At 39.1% G+C, this 27,808-nt stretch overlaps 1 protein-coding gene across 1 annotated transcript in view; it reads right to left on the bottom strand.

Moving 5' to 3' along the window:
* Nucleotides 1–2,115: 2,115 nt before the first annotated feature.
* LOC149168084 (uncharacterized) overlaps nucleotides 2,116–27,808 on the bottom strand; it is a 110,007-nt gene continuing 84,314 nt past the window's right edge. Inside the window, exons 2-5 of the mRNA XM_089428112.1 lie at nucleotides 17,055–17,306; nucleotides 16,729–16,797; nucleotides 3,183–3,375; nucleotides 2,116–2,858 (exon numbers count right to left, since the gene is read on the bottom strand). Of these exons, the coding sequence (XP_089284238.1) occupies nucleotides 2,398–2,858; nucleotides 3,183–3,375; nucleotides 16,729–16,797; nucleotides 17,055–17,306 (975 nt within the window). The 3' untranslated portion in view covers nucleotides 2,116–2,397. The remainder of the gene's footprint in view (nucleotides 2,859–3,182; nucleotides 3,376–16,728; nucleotides 16,798–17,054; nucleotides 17,307–27,808) is intronic.

Below are 27,808 nucleotides of genomic sequence, written 5' to 3'. Positions count from 1 at the left end.
GTGCTCTAGCTCCGAAATTTTGTGGAGGGGCTAAAACACATGAGATCTCCAAGACCCAGAAATCATTTGGAGAAATTCCACCCGGATTGTATTTTATTAAAATAATTAATATTTTTAATGGGGTTCCTAAGTCTAAACTTAGGAAAATAAAAATATTAATGAGTATTAATGAAAGTATGGGTGAGAAGCTTCTAAGAGATGAGGATCAAGTCTAATTTAATCTTAGTCGTTGATTAGGGACTTAATCTCGGTTGTTGATTCATCAACAGGAAAAGTATAAGAGAAGACTTGAGAGTCATTTGGAGATACAACGGGCAAATACTCAACAACCCGAGGGAAATCGATTCTCAAAGAGGAGTTTGACTTCAAAGGGAGAGTTGCAGGGTGAAGGAAGAGGAGGGCATTAGCATCAGTCAGAGACTGAGGAGGAGGTGACACAAAGCATCGGAGGGACAACGCAGAGGGAAGATCAGAGAGACAACGCAGTAAGGGACGCAATCCTCACGTAGGCCTCACGAAGAAGTGACACAGTGAAGGCTGAAGGGTCTCCGGGGTGTCAGAATTTCTCCAGAGCAAGGGGAAAAATTGTCTAAGGTGTTTCTCTCACAAGTGTCTCTATATTCTGTAAAATCGTTCCTTGTAAAGATATTGTTGTTGAAGAATAATAAATAAACCCTCAATTGTTGCACCGGTTTTCCTACATTGGGTTTTTTCGAAGACAATTGTCCAAAAATAACTGTGTTGATGTGATTGATTCTTGTGTTTGTATATCACTATTATTTTCTCTATGCTATTATGCGATAACTACAGTGGAATTTATTTTGATGTTTACTGAAGGGTTTTGTAAATAACTTATTTAAGTAGGAGAAATAAATCAATCACTACAGTAAAATTTCGTGTTAGAAATTTTCACACTTGCTTGTGGCAATGAATGAAAAATCTTTTCCTCATGTAGATAACCTTCACTAAACAAAGGGCAGCTAAGAGAGAACCAAAAAAAAAGATCAACCTTTCATGAAAAGATAATAGATGGCTACATATATAAATTACTTATAATAAGAAGAATAATCAAACTTCCAAAAGAATATCAACTCATTATTGGTTATGTTATCAATATTTTTAAGAGAGAACAATAGAAAAGTTGAATAAGTTTTGATGAAGAGGTGGCACGTGGCTATATAAATGATCTTATAATGACAATAATAATAACTAGCTTTAAGGCATCTTATAAAATATTAACTCATCGTCAGTTATGTTATCAATCTTGGTATGACTTGATATAGCCATGCTCATTCTTCTTCTTAAAAAGGTCAAATATAAACAAATCTTGACCATTTTCAGAATCTAATTGTACCATAAATGAAATCGGTATGATACAATATCCAAGAGCTAAAATCCTTGACCATATATGGTCATTTTGCTGTAATTATAATGTAAATTGAACCTCATTGAAATCCCATTCACGCTATTCTTAAAACTCCAAATTTATTTTGCAAAACCTGAACAAAGTTTTAAAATGAGTTAATAAGTAGACAAAATTAACCTATCCAGTGAGCTCATTTCCTTCCAACAAAATAAAGTTCAACTTTGATTTGCTCAGTTTTTCAACTTCAGGCAATCTAGGTCTTCTTAAAATATGCGGATGGTGTTGGAATATGAATGACCATTATTTAGTTCCGATGATATTGTTGGTTTTTCTTAAACAAAACATCTTAAAGATCTCCTACGATACAGCAACTAATCATTCAGTTGCTCTGTTGTTGACAATAATGACTTGTAATCAAACCATCAAAAACTAAGGATGGAGATCAATTACCTATCTGTCACCAACCTTCAATGTTTCTGGCTTCTAAATAAAATTCATGTATCGTATAATGCTTAATAAGCATAAAGCATTATAGTTTAAACTTTTTAATTCTTAAGTTTGACATTTATTTAGTTTTAAAACTTTTGAAATGTTATTATTGTTAAGGAAATATACAATGTTCGTTCCATTTATAAAGGGATGATATTTCACTGGCAAGGACGAAAATTTAACGTTATTTTTACGTTAATTTCTTTGAACTATAGTTGCAACATATTACAGAAAATATCTCACATATATAGCTTCTGATTCAATTCTGACTTTTTCTCTGAATTCTTTGACTCCAACTAATATTCCATCTTCATATATGGGCACAAATACAAACCCGGTGACACAGGTTAAAACAACTAAACTGCAACTTCAAAAATTCAAGACTCAGTGCATGATTATTTAGTATAATAAAAGCCTTGCTATAGCTGCATGAATGACGTGGCATGTAGAAGATTAAACTTACCACACCTGAAATTACAAAATAAACAAGAACCTTGAAAAATTCATATGCATCCCCATGTCCAAATATGTATCAGTTCCGCTTAATTTTTCTCTATAACTCTCAATTTTGCACTTCTACATCTCCGATTTACACTCTCCTCTTCTATAGTTGGTCTTATAGGCCTTTTTGTTAGAATTGTAGCATACTTTCCTTCTTTTCTATGTTTGCTCCATTCTTCACTGGAACCTTGAGCACAAGACTCTAAAGCTAATGCCTTCCGTCTATGTTTATTGTATCTGGTCTCACCAGGGATATGGCCAAAGGTTTCAACAGTTTCTATGTTACTGATGTTGGAAGGATCCTTGTTAATAATGTTCAAAAAAGACTGTTTTACTATTCTGTCCTCTAAGCTATGAAAGGAGATAACTGCCAGCCTTCCTTTTGGCGACAGACATGAGAAAGCATCTGAAAGGGTACTTTCCAACGTTTTCAGCTCATCATTCACAGCGATTCTCAATGCTTGAAAGACACGAATTGATGTTTTCATCCATCCTTGCCTCCCTGCATATATCGTTACACAATTAGCAATATATGTGCCCAGAAAACTATAGCTCAGCATACCAATCAAAATAGATATCGTCAGAAAAAATAAATTACTCATCTTTATATATTTATGAGAAATGCAATCAGTTTAGTGAGAATGGCTTAGATTTCGGAATCTGAAACTGAATATTAAGGCATAGAAAAAGCAGTAAAAGCAAGTCACGCTAACAAATGTTACAACTCATCTTTGGTCCAACATATGATCAACTAGCTGATAAATATTGTCTATACACTCAATATACCAATAAAAAATGTGACGGGTGTCATTTTGGCAATTCATACCTGAAATTTTGTAAATATTTCTTCGCACAAGCTCCACCAATTCTGAAGTAGAATGTATACCACCAGCTAAACGGGCTTCTGCAATCTTTCTCTGTAATATCTGCCACCTACTTTCTTCACCATAATCACGCAGAATGCGGCCTAGTTCTGCTTCATGCCAAAAGTTTAATATGTCTTCTGCTTTTAGACTTGCCTGTCATGTACCTTGATTTGTCAGTCTTCTGCCAGACTCCTCCCACAAACTGGTATCACCATTTATATAAGACAGATAACTTCCTCTATTATGCCCGAAACATTTTACTCTGAACCTTTGATAGAAACAAGCCTCCCCATTGAAGGAAGATATAATTGTTCAGATTCTTCTAAAATGTAGCTAGAGGGGACTCCTTTCCTGTAAAAATTATATATTTTAAATGAGACAGTTCTTTTAGGTTTTCATATTATGACATTTTTATCAGATCGTACGGCAAAGATGTATGTCAAGAGAACTAATTACAAAAGAACTTCCATACTTTTGATACTTTTTAAAAGTTCGAACTTATTAAATATTAAGCACAATGGGTTTTAGTCCCCCTAAAAAAAATTACAATCAAGCAAATTGGGTTTCTTCTTTTCTTGTAAAAACAACAATTGGAAGATTTTAAGAACAGAAGTTATAACCAATTTTCAACAACTAAGAATCAGCACAGATCCATCTTAACCCCAGATCTGTTATGCACCAAGATCTGCCAAGGACTCTATGATGCCATACTATGTTGCGAGAAACATGTGCCCCGCACCCTCGTATCAGTCATGTTTCCATACCAAAACACTGAAATGCACTTGAAACGCATTTCACTTGTGGGAAACGTGTTTCAGTGTCCGTACAGCGCATTTCCAAAAAAAATTGTTCGACTTTGCCTTAATTTGATTGTTGGGACCCAAATTTTTGGTTTTAATTCCTAAGTAGAGGCTAACTATGAATTAATGAGAGACTTTTTTTTTCAGAAGGAAAAACCGACATGGATTATATTAAGGAAATATAAAAAACAAGATACATAGATCTGGATTTGTGCATCTGGATAACCAGGCAACCGGAAAATGCACCTAAACAGAAGATAGAAGCCTCTAAGACCAGAAATTTTTCTTTATAAGATAAAGCAAATATGAACTTTTACTTAAATGTTTAACATTAGCATTAATTGTTTCAGGATATTTGAGAGTGGTTCCAACTTCAAGGGATTTCATATGGAGAAAGTAGAATTTCATATCTCAATTAAAATTCAACAGACAACAATTTTCAGGATTTCTGGATTAGTAGGATTGCAACATTTTCATTAGATTCTACCACATATGAGGGTATCGGACTGGCATTTAATGAAGAGCACCAAGCCCTTTATGTACCTTATGTTAGTGATAATGATTTTTGGACTCCTTTGTCCTGGCGTTAACAAAAATGTACTCTTCACCCAAGCAAAAAATCACTGATTAGGCATGATTAGGCATGTTAAGATTTTCCTACCATATTTTAAAGCTTGAATTAGGTAGGTTCATCAAAATTGGGTGTTGTTGACTAATGTCTCTAGAGGATAGAGGTAGAGGCAAAGGGTGATACTAATGACGAGAATCCCGATTCCCAATATAAGTGATGATGGAAACTTGCTTGACATTTATGATTGTCATTTAAATGTTCTTGCTCATTTATTTATAAAGTTTTCTTTTCATGTCTCAATATAATGTGCTATATATATATATAGTGTTTCTCCATTTCCAAATTTTAGGAGAGTCATGTTTCCAGTGCATTTTCATTTCAGAAACACGTACCCATTTCCCTGTATCATGCAACTTTGGTGCCATATCAACCAAGGTAATGATCTCATTGTTCTCACTCCCACTTGGTGTAATTAACTAACTGTTGTGTGGTTGTGACTGAAACATTGACATTGGCATTTTCAGCTTTTTCATACCAATCAGTGTAACAGATCCAGGGTTAAGATGAATCTGTGCTAGCATTATTATAACCAACTTCATGTGAGTATCAGGTTGGTTGTGGAAATAGACCACCTACACAACCTAAAAGGCCACTAGGGCAACATTGTTTGTACAAGCAATAAATCCCCTCCTCGAGAAGACAATAGCAGCAGGAAATGGTCTCAACATGGCTCATGCAGTAGCCCCCGTGTAATATCCCCAATTTTGATTTTCCAAATTAGAGACGATTTTTGGAATAGGAGGCAATTCCGGCATTGGGACAAGGATAGAAGTTCGACCCAAGTGGCAAATCGCACTAGTGAGAAGAGAGAGAGAAAGGAAGGGGTGTGAATTAGTGGAAGGTGAGGAACACCAAGGGAGAGAAGGCCAACAATTATAAATAGAGCTTGGGGGCCTCCATTTGGCATCTTTGATCTTTTTACAAATCAACTCTAGTTCTCTTGAGTTGCTTAACCAAGACAACCTATGTTGTTTAGCACAAGGCATTCCCAAACGGGAATTCCAACCTCTCTTTCGGTGGACTTCGAGTGCCACCCTAAGGAGGAATTTCTGAACTCAGTGGGAAGTAAATTTGTTGGAGATTGTGGTACCTTTCAGCCCATTTGTCAGTTAGTTCAATTTCAAGGGACGACACATGGATCAAAATCGTACCACTAAGTTGGGGAAGAGAAAAGGGGTATTTTGGCCTGAGAATTTAGAAGAAATTTCCCTCAAGTTGGACTAGCATTTGTGGAGACTTTCAGAGTCGGAAGTTGCAGCTTTTCTGAAAGCCAAATATGACACTCTAGGGCCTACGCAGTAGTGACACTAGGTAAAATTCGTGGGGCTGAATACTTCATGCTTGTGCGGATTTTTGGGAAGGAAATCCACTCACATCTCAGGAGGTAATTTCCAAGGCAGTTCTACAGCAGATTGAAATCTAGCAACTGAAGTGTGGGGAGACGCAATTTTTGCTAGGAAGGGCATAGCACCAAAAATTGGGTAATTACGGGAGGTCAGAATTAGCCCAATTCCTTTCTGGGTTTTTTCGGTTAGGGGCAATGTTTTAAAAAACGGCCGAATCGAATCCGAAACCGCCGAGTTGATCCGAGTTGTTGGGATTTTTGTGACCCTGCAGAAAAAACAGAACGAGAGGCCGAGTCAGTCATGACTCGGTCAACCCGGCCGGTTCCACAATAAGTCGGCCGAGTCAATGAATGCGGCCTGTAACCCCAAAAAAAATGCGATTTTTCATATTTTTTTAAAAAAAAATTAACTATTAGCCGAGTGTTGGGGACTCCAAGGTATTTTCTAAATTAGTTAAATGCTATTTGGGATCCATTCCCCTCTCCTAGTATTGATATGCTATTCAAATTTCATGGTAATGTTAAATAAGTAAAAGTGACATTCTCCTTAATCTTCATTTTCATCCTTTTACTTAAATTTTTAACATTACCATGAAATGACTCGGGATGTTTGAGAGTGGTTCCGGCCTCATTGGATTTCATATGGCGAAAGTAGAATTTTAGATTTCATTCAAAATCCAGCAAACTTATCAGTGTTTCAGGATTTGAGGATTGGAGGATTGCAATGTTTCCATCGAATTTTGTCATTTATTAGGGTATGGAACTCATATTTAATCAAGAGCACCAATCCCTCTATGTACCTTGATGTTAGTGACATTGGTTGTCGAACTCCTCTGGGATTCGCTCCCAAACCAGGAGCTTCTGAAAATGTCGCTCCCGCTCCCGTTTTCGCTCTCGCTCCCCACTTTCGCTCCCGCTCCCAAGTAACACTGAGCCAGATGATGTTGGCAACTCTAGCAGTAGCCAGTGGTACTGGTCACAGACTTTTGTTGTAGAGGCCATTTATAGCCTCCTTGGTTATGTGTTTTTGTTTTGATCTCTATATCATCATCGTGTATGTATTGGACAGTGCACTGGGTGCCATTTTGATATAATGGATATATTCATGAGCCTACTTTGATCATATGTTGTCTTCTATCTATATTCTAATGCTGTGTGTTTGGAAACATGAATGAAAATCTTTAAAATTATGTGGTTTTATAAAAAATAAATATTTAATGTATTTTTTACAACGACCGAGTCACTGAAATCGAGCCGGCCGAGTCGATATCGAGTCAGAGTCGAAGTCGGAGTTTTAAAACATTGGTTAGGGGTTAGGGAGTTTGCTCCTAATTTTGTACAATTTTTGGAGGAGTTTTGGTGCCCCAAAACAACATGATTATTTGGCAACTAGTTAGGATATGTGAGCTTAAATTTTGGGTCGCAGGTGGTCGGTAAAATATGCCCAAACCCTTTCTGGGTTTTTCAAGGTTATTAGTGGAGAGCTCAAGATTACTTTGGCAGAATTTTCTGAACACTTTTGGAGGCTCAAGCAGGGATTTCTTCCAGCCAACAGTTGCAAAACTTCCAGGACCAACACAGGACATTGAGTAGAAGTCTTTCCTCTGCATCCAGGTAGCATCTTTCTCACCTGGGATTGTTTAGCTTGCTTTGGCAAGCCCAAGTGCACACATTTCATGCATTGTACTCTTCTCCATATATAATAAAATGGCTGAATTTTGGTGCAGTTCTAGTGTAAATTGTGGGTGTTTGATTGTTGTTTAAATATTTCAGTGTTGTATGGTATTTTGCTTTGTTTATCACTGTTATTTCCTTTTTGGAACATTACAGTGGTATCAGAGCCATAATCTTGGCTCAACCTGTGCGAAACCCTTCATTCTATGACAAGACTAGAATAAATAAATAAATAAAAATCATGGGATCCAAAGAAAGGTTAAAATCAAACAACATGGCAGTAACCTTGAATGAGGTGATTAGGATGCAACAAATGATTATTGATGTGGGGAAGCAGTTGATTCAAACAACAATTGGGAATCAGGACAATTCTCAATTATACAACGAATCCACTATGCCCAAAATTGTGGATAATGCATCAAGATGGTAAGACATTATTGCAACTTATGTGGAGTTGTTGGCAGCAAATTGGAGGGCATATCAATGATTGGGACATAGCATTCAAGCGTCCCTCTCTTTTTGGGAGTTCTATGAACTAAGAGACATGAACAAATCAGTGGGAATTCAGTGGAATTATGCAGGGTTGATGAAGAGGATTAAGGCAGAAGATGAAAGAGTATTTGAAGGGGCCATGGTTAGCAAGGAGACAGTTGAGCATACACTCGTTGATGAGATGCCATCCGTTGTTGAGGTATCCATTGATGAGGTATTCGGGGTTGTGACCGAGTTCTCAGGTGATAGCAACGCACCACAGCTTGATGAGGTGTCAAGAGACATCTCCACCATTGTTGAGGAGACGATAGGTACAAAGGCATCTAGATCTATGACAGAGTTGTCAGACAACAGTCACTTGCAGCTAACTGGTGAGCATGTCTTGTGTGTTGGGTTGTCTATGGAGGAGCAGTTGGAGGCTCATGTTGAATCCATGATGGAGGAGGATGTGCAGCCATCCTTTGGGCTAGCCATTGATGAGGCGCAGCATAGAGGCCACGCGTTGGGATTTCAACATAGTTCGCTTCAGAGGCACACTAATGGGATCTACAGCGTTATTATCCCACCCTTACACATTGGATTGAGGGAGGCAAATTTGTCTAGACTTACCCGAGGGGATGGCCAGGTTAGCAGGCTTGAGCGACATGAGCTAAGCATGACACTGCATCAGCTTGGAGGGCTTGTTCCTTCCACAACGGATTGTACATTCAATCCCTCCTTTGGGATTGAATGGCGAGAGGCATTGAGCTAGTACTCGATGGAGCAAGCTAGGCGGATGGATACATCCATAGCCACATTTCAGTAGAGGCCATGGATTACCAGAGGGACACGAGGGCTAGATTGTTGTTGGGATCCAGGTGGGATTTCCCATCACATCATAGAGTCGATAAGTGATGGTAGTAGTTGCGTGATGGATCTGATGTTTGGGCACACACATTTTCAAATCTCCATCAGAGCCCTGAACAGCACTAGTGACAGGATGGTTCGACAGGGGAGTAAACAAATTTCATGAGTTGTCTTGGCATATTGACTGTGTGTGGAGTCACAAGGTGATTAGCCTACCTGGCAGGAGTTGGTAGGAGGAGGTGGCATCGGCAAGCCACCAGAGAGAGCATTACATGGAGATTGTGCTCTCTCATTGGTATATTGGACACCGGAACTACTGAGGATAGGCACAGTAGTGTCATCCCCGTTGGCATGTGAGGAGTCGGGTTGCTCAGGTCTTACAGGGCAGATGGGGAGATGTAGCCCACATCATGGAGGGTTTACAAACAGAGTGGTGGATATTTTGGCACCCGCAAGATATCGTATGTTACAGGGTAGTACGAGAGTGGACAGTGGTAAAAAAGATTGCACAGAGTTATGTCGTAGGGTCCAGTGTTATGTAGAGGGATGTGGATTGATGTGTACAAACCCAATTTTAGGCCATAGCATCTAGTGGTGTGCAGGGCTATGCAGCGAGGAGAAGTGGCCTACAGAGGAGCATGGAGATGCATGGTGGTGTGTCGTAGGATGTCGATTTACACAGTGAAGTAGGAGTGACTCGCATCGCATTGAGTACCCACGAGGAGTGTCAGATACAGTGACACATGCAGGACACGAGGTGATACAAGATGGGACAGCAGTAGTAGGGGGTATCTAGTGGTATACATGGGTAGGTCGTGATGTACAGTGGCATGTCAAGGAGAACAAGGATGCTCGATGGCAGGCAGAGGCGTATGGTGGCATAGCAGGATCTTGGAGTGTTGCCTCCAGGGAGACTTATGGACAGACACCAGGCATACCTTTGGGTGTAGTTCAACCAGGATTGACAGGGATGCAGATGAGCGATACTTGATGGTATCCATGGGGACTCACATGCCTATCCCTCTTCTACATCACTTACAAGCACAGATGATTTGGTTGTTGTCCCTTAACACTCTGGGCACGAGCAGCAAGGGGCTGGGAGCTCACTTGAGATATGTGGACGAGACTCAGCGCACCAAGGGAGAGACTCCTTAGCGATGACATTGGGTCAGGGCACAAGTTGGCAGGTAGAAATTTGGGGAGTGCATGGGTTGTTATAGCGATGGCGTACGTTTCACCCTTGAATTCACACTTAAGAGGATACATGACACATTTTGGGTGAGGCACTCTGAGGTGTCATGGGAACATATACAACAGGTGGATGACCTCTCTTGTGGGCAAGATGTTTAGGCTCCAGGTAATATCGAGTTGTGCTTTCAGGAGGCAGGATCGTAGGTTTGATGATGTGGTATGGCAAGCGCAGGGCAGTTTTGAGTACACTAGGTCGATTCATGATACGCAGAGTCTATATATTGATTGCATGCAGGGAGCAGAGATGTGGACTAGGAGGGTTTCAGCAATCATCAGGACTATGTTGCAGCGGAACTGGTTATGGGGTCCGGGGATTCAGTTGGCTGATAGGTCACTCTATTTTGTGATGAGAAGGGTCATGGCAGAGGGTGATCTAGCTAACTTTGAAGTTGACTCATGGGGGATCGTTGAGGCCTCCATTGTATGGCGAGGCAGGTTTTTCCAGTTGTTGCTCGGGATCCCTGATCAATGATGGATGGGTAGACATTGACATCATAGAGATAGCTGGGCATGATGAGCTCGATCTTCGTCAATATTTCATGTAACGAATAAAATATATAAATAATATAAATATAATGTAAATGATAATAATCATAAATAATTATTAGTTAATTAGTAATTAGGTTGAAGAGGCATGTCTAAATGAGACATGACTCTTCATGAAGAGACGCTTGGTGTATAAGCAAGCCTATCGTTCTCGTTTGTAAATAATTCATTCTTATTCACATATTTAATATATAATATTTATATCCTAAATGGATATCTTGACATTCCAAGTCTTTTGGAGTAATTAATCTATAGAAGGAACTTTGTTCGCTTCATTTGGTATCAGAGCAGTTCGGTCCTCTAGGTTGCTTAACCGGTGCATAGAGCTCATTCTCCTATCCAAGTCTTTGACTATCGAAATTCGTCAACCTTGTTGTCGTATAATTGAAGCATTTTGCTCAATATTTGGGAGTTTCTCCTTTCTCTGTTTTTCTAGGCCTTCGGCCATAAATAAATAAATAAATAAATAAAAAATTAACCAAAAAAAAAAAAATATATATATATATATATATATATCAAAGTAAATAAATAAATAAATAAAAAAAGTAAAAGAAAAAACAAAAGGGATACAAAATCTCATACCAAGTATATTTAAAACTTTTTACGTGGAAAAGCCCGTGGTTTTAAAAACAACCCATGGTAATTGCCCATGGTATTTTAAAAAGTTAAAAGAAAAACAAAAAACAAAAGGAATACGTTTTACTTTTTGCGTGGAGAACATTTTAACAGAGGTTTTAAAAACAACCCATGGTATTTTAAAAGTTAAAGAAAAAAACAGGATACAAAAGCTCTTAGTGAAAGGTAAATATTACTTTTTACAGGAGGTTTTAAAAACAACCCTGGTAATAGCCCGTGGTATTTTAAAAGTAAAAGATATTTTGATAACATTGGAGAAAAAAGGTGTGATCTAAATAATTTTAACCATTCAAATCTAAAGATTGTGACCGTAACCAAGAGTCACGTCTCATCCAAATTTTCTGAGAAAAAAATATTATTATAATTATAAAAAAGGATACTATATAAGCCTTAAATAGTTACCATATAAAAGGAAAAGTGGGCCTCAAAAAAGTATATATAAATTTTATATAATTATAACTTTATAATATATATAAATTAAAATTATATAATGTATATAATTTATTAAAAAAAAAATTATTATATAAAAAAATTTATTAAAAGAGTGAACAAAAAGAAGAAAAAGAAGAAGAAGAAGAAGAGAATATTTGATATATATATATATATATATTAGATTTTTATAAGAGAGAAGTGGAAATATATTTTATAGATTAAAAAAAAAAAAAAGCTATATATATAAAATAAAAAGAGAAATTATATAAAAAGAGAGTTGAAAAAAAAAAGGAGAGAGAATATATCATATAAAAATTAAAAAATAAATAAATAAATAAATTGTTGAAAAAAAAAGGGAAGATAAAAGAAGTGAAGAAAAAGAAAAAATATGGAATCCATGAGTAAGGAACAAAGACAATCAATCACAAGAGATATAGAACAATTAATTACAATATTTGAGCGACAGATTGAGAAGAGAAAGAGAATGGATTCCTTCTTCGATTCTCTACATCCATCATCACTTCCACAGAATGATGTTATCCAGTGTACCGAGAAAGTGCAGCTAAAAGATCAAGAGAATGACAAAATAGCCAAAATTCAACAAAGCAAGAAATTGTTAGAATGCGAACATAAAAATCTTGTGGATATACATTACAAAGAAATAATGGAAAAGGACGAAGAAATTTCTCGTCTCAAGGACCACATTGAAAAATTACTGGCACAAGTGAAGAAGACTAAAGTCTCAAAGAAAGAACTCAAGCAACATTTATCAGAACAAGAAGAGGAAAATTTACGTTTAAAGAACCTTAATAAAATTTATTAGAACAAATCAGAGATCTAAAAGATGAAAAACTTAAAATTCAAAACACTAAAAATAAGGTTGATGAATCAAAAACCAAAGAACTTTTACATCTGAGAAACCATAATCAAAGTCTGCTCAATCAAACTAAGAAACTTAAGGAGGATAAGAAAGCATTAAAAGATAAGTTGGAACAAGTCACTCAAGAAGAAGTATCGAAATCTCCAGTCACAACAGTTCAAGTTGAAAATAAGGGAACGAATACCGATCCAGTGAATATGACAACTCAAGAAGACAAGTCAGTTGAAGAAACGACACACGTAGATGTTGTAGTTCAGACAATGGACATCCCAAGTGAATGTTCCATAACCAATTCAACAACATCTTCGCCAGAAGAAAATCTAAAAACTTTATATCGGCATCCGAATCATGAGAATAAACAAATCAACCAAGTTGTCTATCAGGACCATTCAAACCGTAGACAACAAACTAATGTTCCAGAGAATAATGACGTAACATCAATTCCGTCTTATACAGACAAGTCGTTACAAAATTCCAATGATCAGAATACTATACAGAAGATTAATCTGGGATGGTTTGATCCCTTCTCAGTGCGACAATTATGTTTGTCACTAAGAAGATCATATCAACTTGTATCGATGAGGATGACTATTCCAAGATAGAAAGACTTTCGAAGCCGGAAAAGAGATCAAGCGTTTTTCATCGACAAGCTTTGAGGACCAAGCTTTTTGAGGAAGGAGACAATGTAACGAATAAAATATATAAATAATATAAATATAATGTAGATGATAATAATCATAAATAATTATTAGTTAATTAGTAATTAGGTTGAAGAGGCATGTCTAAATGAGACATGACTCTTCATGAAGAGACACTTGCTTGGTATATAAGCAAGCCTCTCGTTCTCATTTGTAAATAATTCATTCTTATTCACATATTTAATATATAATATTTATATCCTAAATGGATATCTTGACATTCCAAGTCTTTTGGAGTAATTAATCTATGGAAGGAACTTTGTTCGCTTCATTTCACCACCAAGTTTCAAGGGAGGAGAATACAGTGTGCCCACGATGGGCAGCCCATCAGAGTCAGAGTGGTGCAGCAGCAACATGGTGGCACCCTTCTAAGGCTAGCATGGGACCCGAGCATCGCAGTACTGGACAGCTCAATGACCTTGAGGGATGAGCTGGCTACCACAGGGGGAGATCATTCAGATCTTCTATTGGGATTTTGTGACTCGCTAATGGCATGGGGGACTTCATCAGCATGGCAGGTTGGTCAATAGGAGGATATCAAGGGAAGCCCATGTGGGAGAGATTTCATCCCCACAAGGATTGGATTGTATCTTCAGGAGTTTACTCTTGGAGTGCAGGAGGTGGACTACTCGGCAGGGCAATTTCATGGGGAGTCGGACAGAGTCATACATTATCATAATGCTCTACTTATTGATAGTATGCAGAAGGCTTCTAGTACTTATTCCTTATTGGACAGTGAGCGGAGCAAGGGGTGCTTCACAATGATCAGGATGGCTTGGGATTTGGGTATCAAGGGATTCCTTCATGACCAGATAGTGCAGAGATCAGGGATGACTCAGTGGCACATTTGGGACCCTGGTATTATTGATGGTGATAGTGGTGATCAACAATCAGAGGGGGCACTTGTTCAGGCATTGCTTGAGGACAAACAATTTTTTGCGGGGAGGACTGTAATATCCCCAATTTTGATTTTCCGCATTAGAGACGATTTTTGGAAGAGGCGGCAATTTTGGCATTGGGACTTAGGAAGAAAAAGGGAAATTGCAGCTTTAGTGGACAGCAGGTACCACAAGGAGAGAAATTCGACCCAAGTGGCAATTCACACTAGTGAGAAGAGAGAGAGAAAGGAAGGGGTGTGAATCACTAGAAGGTGAGGACCACAAGAGAGTGCCAACAATTATAAATAGAGCTTAGGGCCTCCATTTCGCATCTTTGATCATTTTTACAAATCAACTCTAGTTCTCTTGTGCTGCTTAGCCAAGACAACCCATGTTGGAATTCCCAAACAGGAATTCCAACCTCTCTTTTGGTGGACTTCGAGTCCCACGCTAAGGAGGAATTTCCGAACTCAGTGGGAGGTATATTTGTTGGGTATTGTGGTACTTTTCAGCCCATTTCTCAGTTAGTTCGATTTCCAGGGAGGACGCAGGGATCAAAATCGTACCACTGAGTTGGGGAAGAGAAAAAAGGTATTTTGGCCTGAGAATTTAGAAGAAAATTCCCTCAAGTTAGACTAGCATTTGTGGAGATTTTCAGGGCCGAAGGTTGCAGCTTTTGTGAGATCCAAAATGCCACTCTAGGGCCTGTGCAGTAGTGACAATGGGTAAAATTCGTGGGGTTGAATACTTCATGCTTGTGCGGGTTTTTGGAAAGGAAATCCAAGGAAGTTTTATAGCAGATTGAGGAGAACCAAGTGCCAAATCTAGCAGTTGAAGTGTGGGAGGACACAGTTTCTGCCAGGAAGGGCATAGCACCAAAAATTGGGTAATTTCGGGAGGTCGGAATTAGCCCAATTCCTTTCTAGGTTTTGTCGGTCAGAGGTCAAAAAGTTTGCTTCTCATTTTGTAGAAGTTTTGGAGTTTTGGTGCCCCAAAACAACATGATTATTTGGCAGCTAATAAGGAGAAGTGAGCTTAAACTTTGGGTCCTGGGTGGTCGGTAAAAATTTCCCAAACCCTTTCAGGGTTTTTTGGGTTTTTGGTGGAGAGCTCAAGATTAATTTGGTGGAATTTTCTGAGCATTTTTGGAGGCTCAAACAGGGGTTTCTTCCAGCCAGCAGTTGTAGAATTTCCAGGGTCAGCGCAGAACATTGAGGAGAAGCCTTTCCTCTGCATCCGGGTAGCATATTTCTCACCTGGGATTGTTTAGCTTGCTTTGGCAAGCCCAGGTGCACACATTTCATGCATTGTACTCTTCTCCATATATAATAAAACCGCTGAATTCTGGCGCAGTTTTGGTGTAAATTGTGGGTGTTTGATTGTTGTTTAAATATTTCGGTGTTTTATGGTATTTTGCTTTGTTTATCACTGTTATTTCTTTTTTGGAACATTACACCCCGGAGGTAGCTCACTTGGCAAAGCATGTTACGTAAAATGTTATGAGGTCCTTGGTTCGATTCCCCAATTAACCCCTATCCACATTAGGGGCAGGCATGGTGCACCTAGTGGTTATATTGGTAGCAAACAGAATAGACACTGATGTCACGTGAGTATGAGATTGCCTCAGTTGTCGATTCCAAGAGTCACAAAGAAACAAAACATGGCTCATGCAACAAAGGAGAGAAAAGGCATGGCCATGGACCTGTCAATAACACCAACTAACTCCAAGGGTCACGACTTGCAACAAATCAACAATGGCATGGAAAACACCACCATCAAATTCTAACAAGTGCCCAACTACGAAATTGGTGAATTACATATCCTGATTCTTGGCAACCAAACTAGGCAGATGGTTGACGGTTGATAGCTGTCACTCATTGATAGACCTCAATATGATGGATGGGGGGGAAATGATGGCCATGATCCAAATCTACTGTCAACCAGTGAGTTGGTGGTTGTTGATTGTTCACTCCGCTTATTGCAACGATATTTGATTTGGTTAGTTGCCATTTATATTTTGAAATCAATTTGGGTTCTTTTCATACATGGTACTGTCAATTATTATTACACTATTTTGTTACTGGATTTTTAATGGGTGCTATTTTGGCTTTTATTCTGCCACATTCACTCCAAGATGACTGTGTTAGCCCTTGGCCTACCTTTCACAGCCCTTTTTGTTGAAATAGCTTTGTATTTATCAAATACCAATTTACCATTAGTTAATAGAAATAATATTTTTTTTAGTTGAAAACTTTAGCTCCGAATCTAAGTAGGCGGCTAGATACAGAAGACTCGTCTGTTCAAACTATATCTCGGTGCTTAAAGAAACGTCCATAAACAAACATAGCCTTCTGAGAAATCAAAATAAAACTAGAACTTTGAGATCAAATTCCTTACTGTAGGACTCATACGCATGTCAAGAGGTCCATCATATAGCACACTAAAGCCTCTTTCTGCACTGTTTACCTGTAAAATTAACAACCAGAAGTAAAGAAACGACCTAGTCAACTCTTAATGATCTTCAACAGATAAACTTCTCCCTCAAATAAGCTAACAAATTTGGTGATCAAGCACTCAACCAGTATCTAATTCGTCTTTGAACATACCAATTTATTATTCAACTAATATTTCACTGATCAAAATAAAATGAAATGACGGATGCAGCTTTAAGTTAAATTAGACGTTTAAAACGACCTTAATGCCACAGGAGCAGTAGTGGATACCTGCATCGAAGACATGCCCAGGTCCATCAAGATCCCATCAACTCCATCCACTGAAAGGTTTTGATCCACTTGTCCCAAAACACTTTTGATATCCCTAAAGTTGTTGCAGAGTAGATTAAGTTTCAAATCTGAAGCTGTTGGGTGTGCATTTTCTTTAAGAACAGCCTGTAATTTGGGAAGTGCCTGCTCATGTGCGGCAGGATCTACGTCCAGTCCAATAAATCCTTGTAGCTCAGGATGAGCTTTAATGATCTGTACAATAATATTATTGTTGAGTATATTAAAGTCAAAACTACAACAGAATGAAAATTATTGGACTCAAACCAAAATTTGCAAAATAGCACACAACCTCTGGAGTTTATTAAACCATATATGAACTTGAAGTATTGACACATCAATAGCAAAAAGCTCCCATGTCCAATGGCATTGTGCACATTTTAATTGTTTTTCCAACTAAATGCATGCTACACAATTTAAATTTAGAAGATCTTATTTGAATCCTGAAAGATCAAACTTTAAAATCAATTGTATGAATGAACAAGACAATGTCCATCATCACATGCTAAAAGACTTTTGCTCAAGCACCACCCTCCCAATGGCATGATGTTCCAGTTCACATATGATCATGGGCACTTCAGAATGATCTTCCACAGCTTAAATGTTAGAGGCCTTGCTGCATAATGACCTTCCTGGCACAGTGGATATGCCTTTGATGATTTCATGATGATGATAGTATAGTTCAGTTAATTTAGCACACAGATAATGATGTCGTACACATGACACTCTATCGATGACTATGATTATGAGACTTGACGTATTAGATATTGTCATATTTTTCTCTTTCGCTCATGTATAGTCATAGTGTATCATGTATTTGTCATTAACCGTGTGAACATTGGCTAAATCTGATAATGGATCTTAACACTCTAAATTGTTATTATTTTCCTTCTTGTACCATCGTGGATTATAGTCATCTTATAAATAATTGTTGCCACTCATGGGTTTGATTGTACTACCATAGGTGTAGGAAGGTGTAGTGTGTACATATCCCAAATCATACTTAACACTTTTCATCTTCTCAACTATTCCATAGAGATATTCCATTTCCCTGCTCATGGTTGTTTTGTCATATGTCATAGCAAGGTTCATACTTGATGGTCCCATCGGGAAAGCCTGATCTTAAAAGCCATAGGTTGATGCAGCTAAAACTTAAAGCCAACATAATAAAGCTTGATCCATGCCACCTCGCTATGAGGCCAATGCCCCAAGTCCCATGCTTAACAATGAATATGTAAAGAAAAAATGACTAATAAAATAAATAAAGAAAAATGCAAGAAACGGGGTTGTAAGAAACAGTGCCAAGAAATGGTAATGTGCTAAAGAGCTTCGTCATCTTTAAAGGCACTCGTATGGATGAATATTTTTAAAATATTTTTAACAAACCTTATGTGAGTATGCAAGTCAATTCATGAAGTCACCCACCTTTGTCATATCATCCATTATATGGCATAGTCCTTATTTCATGACCTAGGGATTACTTCTTATCTGAGTTGTCACATGTAATAGAGGTTGATGTTGTCCCCACCATGGTTAAACATGGCCAACGGTATAAATTCAATGAGTTATTGTGAAATTAAAAACTTAAAAAAATTACAATTAATGTAACTTCACCTAATAGCACTTGCATTGAGACATGACGCACCATTTATGTTGCATCAAGATTTGTGTACCGCCTCAAGATTCATGTACCTCCATTGGGACCTCAAGATTCTTGTACCTACTTGCATCAAGATCCATGATTGCCTAGGGTGTTGTGTACCATGCCTAGGGCATCATGAGACATGCACTGGGTGTTGTGACAGGACCATGCACACTCTCTTGGATACCACATGTGCTACATCATCACTCATTTTGAGGGGTTTAAATGCTCTTTTTAACCTTTCGACTAAAGTCATTGCACTTGAGGACCACACTTGCCCACACTCCACTCATTTAGCATCATTTAAAGAGGATGATGAAGGATTTAGAAGACAGACTCAACTTTGGGGTCTTACTCTCACAAGTGTGGGACATTTTGAGTATGTGATGGAGTATTTTGAGGGGATGGCCCTCCCATTTATTGGATCCACATGTGTGAGGAGCTTGTGGAGCATTTTGAGGATATCCCATATCACTCAAATGAGATCAACCACCATAGATGAGGGAATTTATTATATTTCGACCATGTCTATTTCACTTTTGATGAGGATGTCCAATTGAGGAGATTGTTGAACATATTTTGAGGGTGGCCTAGCTTCATGGGGAAAATACCTTTTGACAATGTGCCCAGAGTTCCACCAAATCAATGCCATTAGATGTAAAATGGCTACAAGATTTCCAAAATGTGGTCATAATAGAAATTCTTACAAAAATTGACACGATTATGGTGCTTTAAAATTCCATCGCAGGCAAATTATCACCAAATTTGACCACTCAATACATTTCTAGGAGGGCATCCACTTTGTAAAGGCATATATTCTCTTGTATATTACAAGTGACATTAGTCCACCATATTATATTGTTGTCGACTAGATCTTAGGTTTGTTAGAGGATATTAGTTTTTTTTAGCACAGATATAGGAGTTTGTTAGAGATTTATTGTTATTCTATTGTATATGTTGTTGAACTCTTCATCTATAAAGAGCAGCCTCCCCCTTGTTTGTAAGTTGGCTGGAAGTTATTGGAATAAGCTCTTTAGCACTTGTCACTTGTCTAAGATTTTGTGATAATAGATGATCAACCTTTCTTGAAATGTGGCAAATAATTCTTGGAGCATACTAGTGATTTTTATTGCAAGTGTGTGAGTCTTTGCCCAATTATTCCTTGTGAAGAAAAGTAACATGCATTCCCGGAAATGAAAAAGGAATTATCATAAAACTAGATATGGCAAACGCTTTCGACAGGGTCAACCTACCATATCTATTGGCTGCTCTAAAAAAATTCGGGTTCTCAAAAGAAATAATAGAGGTAATACAGGCATGCATCACAGACCCGTGGATAGCACCACTTATAAATGGAAGACCAAGTGACTTCTTCCAGAGCACAAGAGGTTTGAGACAAGGATGCCCTCTATCTCCTTTCCTCTATATTATAATGGCAGAAACTCTAAGCATAGCTCTAGAAAAACAAAGGAGAGAAAGAAACATTACAGGACTCCAAATCATAAGAGGAGTCAAAAGCATTAACCATTCTCTGTTTGCAGACGACACACTCTTGTTGGGAGGGGCCTCAAGCATAATTGCTAGAAGATTTAAAAAAGTTCTGGACGATTTTTTACAGGTCTCGAGTGGCCTCTTAAATAACACAAAATGCAAAATATATGGCTGGAACACCTCCCCCAGAATCATGCAAAGGATCTCTCAAATTCTCGAGATTCCCATTCAAGAAAGATGGACTCACTTCTTTTATCTAGGATTACCCATCTCAAAAGAGAATCTGAAAGCAGAACTATGGATAAAACAAGTTGAAAAAATGAAAGACAAAATCCAAAAGTGGGGTATGATGTGGCTTAACATGGCAGGCAAGATTATTTTGATTAAAGCCTTACTCACGGCACTCCCAATTTATCAGTATGCTACAATTCTAGCACCGGCAAGTGCCCATAAGCAAATGGAACAAATAATAAGAGGCTTCCTATGGCAGGGAGGGAGACAAGAAAACAAAAAGTTTAGTCTAGTAAAATGGGAGCAAGTCACATTACCGTATGAAAAAGGAGGATTATCCATAAGACTTCCTGGCCTAATGAATGTTGCATTAGGAATGAAAATTATATGGAGGATGATAACAGGCAAGGAGAGCTGGTGGAAAAAAACACTCGCCACAAAATACATGAGCCAATCGAGAACAAAGTTACTGACTGAAAATATTCCAATTAGACCATGCACACAAGTTTGGAAGCTTGTGAAGAAGATAACACCTCTAATCAGCAATCATATCTAAAATTCCAGGCAATGGGAAAACGGTCTTAATTTGGGAGGACAAAATTATGGGGAAGGAGCCCCTAAACCTCCTTCTGGGCCATGAAGACATTCAAAAGTGGATGAATGATAGAGGTTTGAAAACTATACATTCAATCTCCAAATGGGAAGATCGAAATTGGCAAGAATGGCACACCACAGGAATTCCTCCAAATCTGAAAGGTCAATGGGACAGTCTTAGGCAGCACCTCAAAGGAGCAGCACCAACAAGCATTGAGGAAGAAGACACTTTTGCTTGGGATCCAAGCGGGGGATGTTACACAGTCAAGATAGGCTACACAGCTCTACAAGAACAGCAGAACCAACACGATTGGGCTCCATGGAAGTCAGTATGGAAGATTGAAAGCCTCCCTAAAATCAAAATCTTTATATGGACCCTATTAAAAGGGAAAATTCTCACCTCTGAAAATCTCAAGAAAAAAGGGTTTCATGGCCCATCCAGATGTCCTATGTGCCTGAAGGAGGAAGAGACCATTCAACATCTCTTTTTGGACTGCATAGTAACTAAAGAGTGTTGGAAACAACTTTCAAGCCCCTTGGAAATTAATTTAAATTTCTCCAAAACTTTTTTGGATTTCTTTCGAGATTGGGAAAAGGCATACCCCTACTCGACAAAGAAAAAGGCAACAATAAACAGGTTCTGGAAATGTCTTCCAGCAGTTCTGTGTTGGCAAATATGGCTTTCAAGGAACAAGAGTATTTTCAAAGACCAAACACCAAGAATAGGGAGAATTTTATCAAAAACTTGGGGCTTGATATCTGAATTCCTAAATACTAAAGGCACTACTGCAATTGATTACAACCTCCTACAGCAAGAAGAAAGAGACTGGATCAGTAAAGCAACAATAAAAAACAACAGGAAAAAAAGTCTCATGCATACTCCTACAGCTCAGAACTGGAAAATCCGATTAAATGAAGAAGAACTCACAAAATGGAGAGAAAATCAAAAAATTTATTGCTTGTTCTTTGATGGGGCATCTAAAAACAACCCAGGGAAAGCAGGCGCGAGAGGTATCATAATTGACCCATGGGGGAAAGTGGTCTCCTACGAATGGGGACTAGGAGAAACTACAAACAACAAAGCAGAAGCATACAGCCTGTTAATGGGCTCAAGGATAATTAAAAAGAGAGCCATCAAAGATCCCTTAATAATGGGAGACTCAGCGGTCATCATAGAGGCAATGGCAAGCAAAAAAGATCCATCAAATTCAACCATGAATAGGATATACAAACAAATAAGAAGCAATCTAGACAATGCAGGCAAGGTTACTTTTAAGCATATTCTGAGAGAGCATAATAAAACAGCAGACAAATATGCAAATAAGGCAACTGATAGAAGTGAAGGAAACATCAGGGAAAACGAGGAGATATACTACAAGTCAATCCCTTAGATCAAATCAGTCACCATGAGAAAAAACGCTTTCCTCAAAAAAAGACAGAACATCAACGAAAAGATCAGAAAGAGGACATCAGCAAATCAGTGGAGAGATATTTCAGCAGCCCATTTCATGAGAAAATCACGTGTATCTCAATAGAAAATCCTGAGAGTATCCGCATTCGACTTCAGCCCGAAGATCAAGGTGGATAAAGATCTTGTGTATCAGAACGGTGATGTGAACAGTCTTCTCCTCATCATCCATCGATGCAGAATTCCCTCCTTAAATAACGAGCAATCCCTCAATTCCTTTCACTGTATCTTTGTCAAAGAATATACAGAAACACTTTTGTATCACTCCTCTCACAGACCTCAGGAAATCCTCTCCACGCATTTGCTTCATCTGATCCATCCTCTGAGCCATTCACCCATTTTTTCTTTATCTCTTCGTCATCGCTCTGAGTCTCCCTTCATAAGTGCATTTGCTCGATTCACTCCTCTGTGCGCAAAGGATCAAAAGAAGTGCCTATTCTCCAGTGACCCCCATTGCCCTCACTTACCAAAGCACGAGCTCTACTCCCCCCCTCCAGTCTGTAATAAGAAGCTCATTGTTGCCTCTGCTACCATATTGCCCCACCGCCTCACTAGATCCGCAGTTTTTATAAATCCGAGATCTTCTCTCATCAGCTCTCCATCAGCAATCCTTTTTAACTGCTCTGTTTCTCTGTGTGAGAAAGAAATAAATGAACAACAGCCCATTACCAATCTAGCAGCCCATTTCAACCTTGAAGCCTTCAGAACAGCCCATTTCAACCTTGAAGCCTTCAGAACAGCCCATTTCAAAACTAACAATGCGCCCAACAACAGCAAGGAAGTCTTACAAAGTTCTCCAATATCACAAAGGAAGGGGAAAAACAAAACAAGCAGCAGAAAGCAGAGGAAAAGCATATACAAGATACACAAGAAGCACTACAAAATCACAGAGAAAGAGGGTAACCCATAGAGAAAGCAGCTAGGAATGATGGTTGTGCCACCTATAAGGCCAACAAGTTTATGATTAGCAGGTTCCAAGAAGCACTCCAAGATCTAAGAACAGAGATGAAAATGGAATTCAGCTACCAAAAAAGGAATATGGAAAGCCAGAAAGCGGAAATACTTGCATTAAAAAACAAATGTGTGCACTTAGAAGAAGTTGTGGCCTACATCAAAAACTCCACCCTGAGCCAGGAGGGAGAAAATTCAGTCTGTCAAGGCAAAAAGCAGAATTCTTATCAGGAGCACTCAGTAAACCAACACTGAGCATCTTCAAATATTACAAATAGATTTTAAGTATTATGCGTTGTAAATTTATCTTATTATCAGGCCAATATGTACGGCAGTATGCTAGAATAGTTATAGGTAGCAATAGAATTTTGGGACTCAAGCACAATATTAGGGACTGCGTCCCACTTTTCTTCTACAGCTTGACTCCAACCTCCATCAAATGTAACAGGAGCATGCTCATTTTCTTCTTTTGGAAATACAATCAATACCCGATCTTGTCAAAAAAAAAACATGCATTCCCTTATCAAGAGAAAGCACTCCCTCATAGTTCTAGAGGTGGCATTCCCTCCCTTCCAATACTTGGAGTAGTTCCTTTGCTAGATCTAGGACTTGTAGGATCTTCTTTTGAAAGCCCTACTTGCCCCTTAGATCCTTGCAAGAATCACCCCCTCAAGTTGCTTCTTTACCACATTGCCCATAACAACCAAGGCACTAGTCTTCTTCCCTTCTCAACCAACCCAAAAAATCCAAAGTTCATATCTTTTACTTCTTTTGTTTATTTTGCAATCTGGAATTTATCTCAGAAAATTACCATTAAAATCAGATTACATTTGAGCCATATATACCCCAAAAAATACATCTCAAGCTTGACTCTTATTCCCTTGAGAAAATAGCTAAAAATCACCCCAAGAACCTAAGGACATCTTTGCTTGCAGGGGCCCCTATTGTGTGTTTTGTGTGTATTGATTTCTGGTTTAGATATGATATATTTCATAGCTCTAAAAAAAATCATAAAAACAAGTTTGAACCTAATTAATAAGACATGGACCCCAAGGGTTGTTGTGCCTGTAGGTTGTATCCCACATGCCATACATTGACACGCTAGGACAAGTGTTTGGCACATGTCCTAAACATAGGTTATGTGCCAAACATGTGTTGAACACATGCCCCAACTATGTCCTACCTATTTGACTACTAAAAATAGTTTTCACTATTTCTCAGTTTCAGTGATATGCCAAGCATTCTTACAGTCTCTCAATGTGAAAGTGGAGAATAAAATCAAGATCTAAAGGGAGTCCGAGTGTTTTGCAACTATTTCATATTCTAAAAAAATATGGGAGCTCCAAAGGCGTGAGAACTCTATGAGACCCTTCGTGACTCCCCAAATGCCTTCTGGCGCACCCTTTTTCCTAGACACCATGCCATTCCACCTGACCTTGAACCCTAGGCCATGTTCTCCCACACAACGTCCCTTTATGACATACCTGGACAACCTCCCACCCGCATCTCCTCCCCTCCCTACACTTGCCACCTTTTCTTAGAGTGTGACATTAGAAGAGCAGTCAGAGCTATGTGTACCAACAAAGTAGCTGATGAGAAAGGGCTTCAAGCCAAATTCTTTAAACATGGCATCCAATCCCTTGAGTCCCGTATCGTTGACTTATTTAACCATGTAGTATGTTCAAGCTTCTTCACCTCCAAGACAAGACACATTATTCATCCAATCTGCAAATCAGGGAATAGCTCTGATCTGAATAACTACTAGACTATCATGGTGAGTCATACATTCTCCAAGCTTTATGCCACAGCCTTGCACCAATGGATTTTTAAGGAGCTAAAGCCGCCATCCAGAGCTAGAGAACAAGCAGGTTTTCGGCCCAACTACCAGACGATTGATTACATATTCACACTCCAAGCCATTATTGAGGAGGCTCATCATCACTCTTGCAAGGTTTATAGTTACTTTGTAGACTTCAAAAGTATTTGACATGGTTCCGAGGGAGAACACGTTGAGCCAACATATGGTTGAACCCCACCACATACACTGGATTGGTGCCAAGAATCTTCTGAGATATCTTCGTGGCACAATGGGTTAAGATACACTGTCGAAGATGTGAGACTACTTGGATATACTGATGCTGATTGGGCAGGCAGTGTGGTGGACCATAAGAGCACTTCCGAGTGCTGTTTCACCTTGGGATCTGCTTCAATATCCTGGATGAGCAGGAAGCAGAAGTCGGTGACTTTGAGCACCGCTGAAGCAGGATATACTGTTGCTAGCATGACCTCGTGTGAGGCAGTCTAGTTGCGAAAGCTCTTCAGTGAGCTGTTTGATACCATTGTGATTCTCTATAACAACCAGAGGCGGGATTCGATTATTGAGGAATCCCGTATTCGTCGATTGCTCCAGCAGATAAACATCATCTGGGATATGGTAAGTTGATGAGCAAGGAGGCTCCATCGCATTAAGATGATGTACAGGTTGATACACCTTGTCAAAGCCCTGAGGAAATATCTAATTTGTGATTTTCCCAAACGACTTGGAGTCATCAAGAAACCCTTGTACAAGGGTCCTGCATGTTGCATACATTGAGCTCTGGGAGCTCTGAGGGCTTGTGGTTCTTACTGGAGCAACATACGACCACAGGGTGACTCACCCTCCCCTGGTGGTGCGCACTGGAACAAGATGATTCGCTCTCTTGTGGAACAATATGATTCGCTCTCTTGTGGGACAAGATGATTCGCTCTCTTGTGGAACAGGATGATTCGCTCTCCTGTGTAGCAGGATGATTAGTTCTCCTGTGAGGCCTAGATTGATGTGTTCTCCAAGGCGATTGTAGCAGGATTGATGTGTTCTCCTGTGAGGCCTGGATTGATGTATTCTTCATGGCGCCCTGGATTGATGTGTTCTCCATGGCGATTGTAGCAGGATTGATGTGTTCTCCTGTGAGGACAGGATTGATTAGTTCTCCTATCGAGGCATCCTACCCATGCAGTCTGGGACTCATGGGAAGTACCTCTCATCTGATCAATGATCAGGGAAATGAAGTTAGGGACGATAGTAGTACCGATGGACGCATCGTTGTAACTACCGTACTCCCTACGCTAGGATGACCTCCATTGATCTGGGATCAATGATACTAGTCTGGGACCAATGGTAGGAGTTGTACCATACTATGACGCTGACTTCGGGTCGGTTGAGACTGGTCTGGGATCAGTGGTACATACTCTAAGACTGACTTTGAGTCAGTGGAGGATGATATTGGTCTGGGACCATTGGAGTTGTACTCACTATGACGCTGACTTTGGGTTGGTTGAGACTGGTCTGGGACCAGTAGTACATACTCTGAGACTGACTTTGAGTCAGTATGATACATCCTCGATCATTTCTTCTTCTTCATAATTCGGACAAAAGCAGAGTAGAATAGAACAATGCAAGAGCAGAGCAGTACAAATCAGTGCAGGGCAAAACAAGACAAAGCAGAACAGGCAAAATAGAGCAGAGCAGGGCAAGGGTCAGGTTGTACAAGGCAGTGCATTTGATGGATGAATAGTAACGACCGATAGACAGATTGCAGATGAAGTTCTCCATGGTTGAGAGGGAGTGTTAAAATTGGCAACCAGGGCAAAACTTCATGTGGGTCATCTTATTCATGGCTAATAATATTTTTATTAGATTCCTCTCGTCGAGAGGTGTAGGATTGATATAAAGATCATCCAATTCCGATAAGTATTCATGGAGATATGAATTTATTTTGATTATGGAATTATTATCAAGCCGACCTACAACTCATGTAGGCTCAGAAGCCCAACAGTCGCATCTATTCACCCACCAACGTTGTGTATAAATATAAGAGGACTTTTCCTCATTTGGACTCACTCATCTCATCACATCTCTCTCTCTCTACTGCGCAGATATGAGTCTCTTCTCTACTGCGCTGAAATGGGTCTCTCTCTCTCACACATGTGAAGCCGGAAGCTGTTGAATTTGACGCTGCAACTGCAGAAGTAAAGATTGACTTGTGTGGCCTAGAAGATCTCCTCTTTGGAACTGCGTTGTAGGTTCATCTGAACCTCCTTTGAAAGCCGCAACTTTTGGTGGTGGAATGAAGTCAATCCGACGAACGGTTTGCAAGATATCGACTGCCCTAGTTTGAAGCCGGAAACTGCTAAAACTGAAGCTGCAACTGCAGAAGTAAAGATTGACTTGTGTGGCCTAGAAGATCTCCTGTTTGGAACTACATTGTAGGTTCATCTGAACCTCCTTTGAAAGCCGCAACTTTTGGTGGTGGAATGAAGTCAATCCGACGAACGGTTTGC

Source organism: Pinus tabuliformis, chromosome 4_2 (genome assembly GCF_031772625.1).
Source record: "Pinus tabuliformis cultivar Carrire ecotype Pingquan chromosome 4_2, CPIR1, whole genome shotgun sequence".
NCBI classification, from domain to species: domain Eukaryota; kingdom Viridiplantae; phylum Streptophyta; class Pinopsida; order Pinales; family Pinaceae; genus Pinus; species Pinus tabuliformis.
The sequence above is the reverse complement of the archived record's forward strand: the minus strand, read 5'-3'. Positions and strand labels throughout refer to the sequence as shown.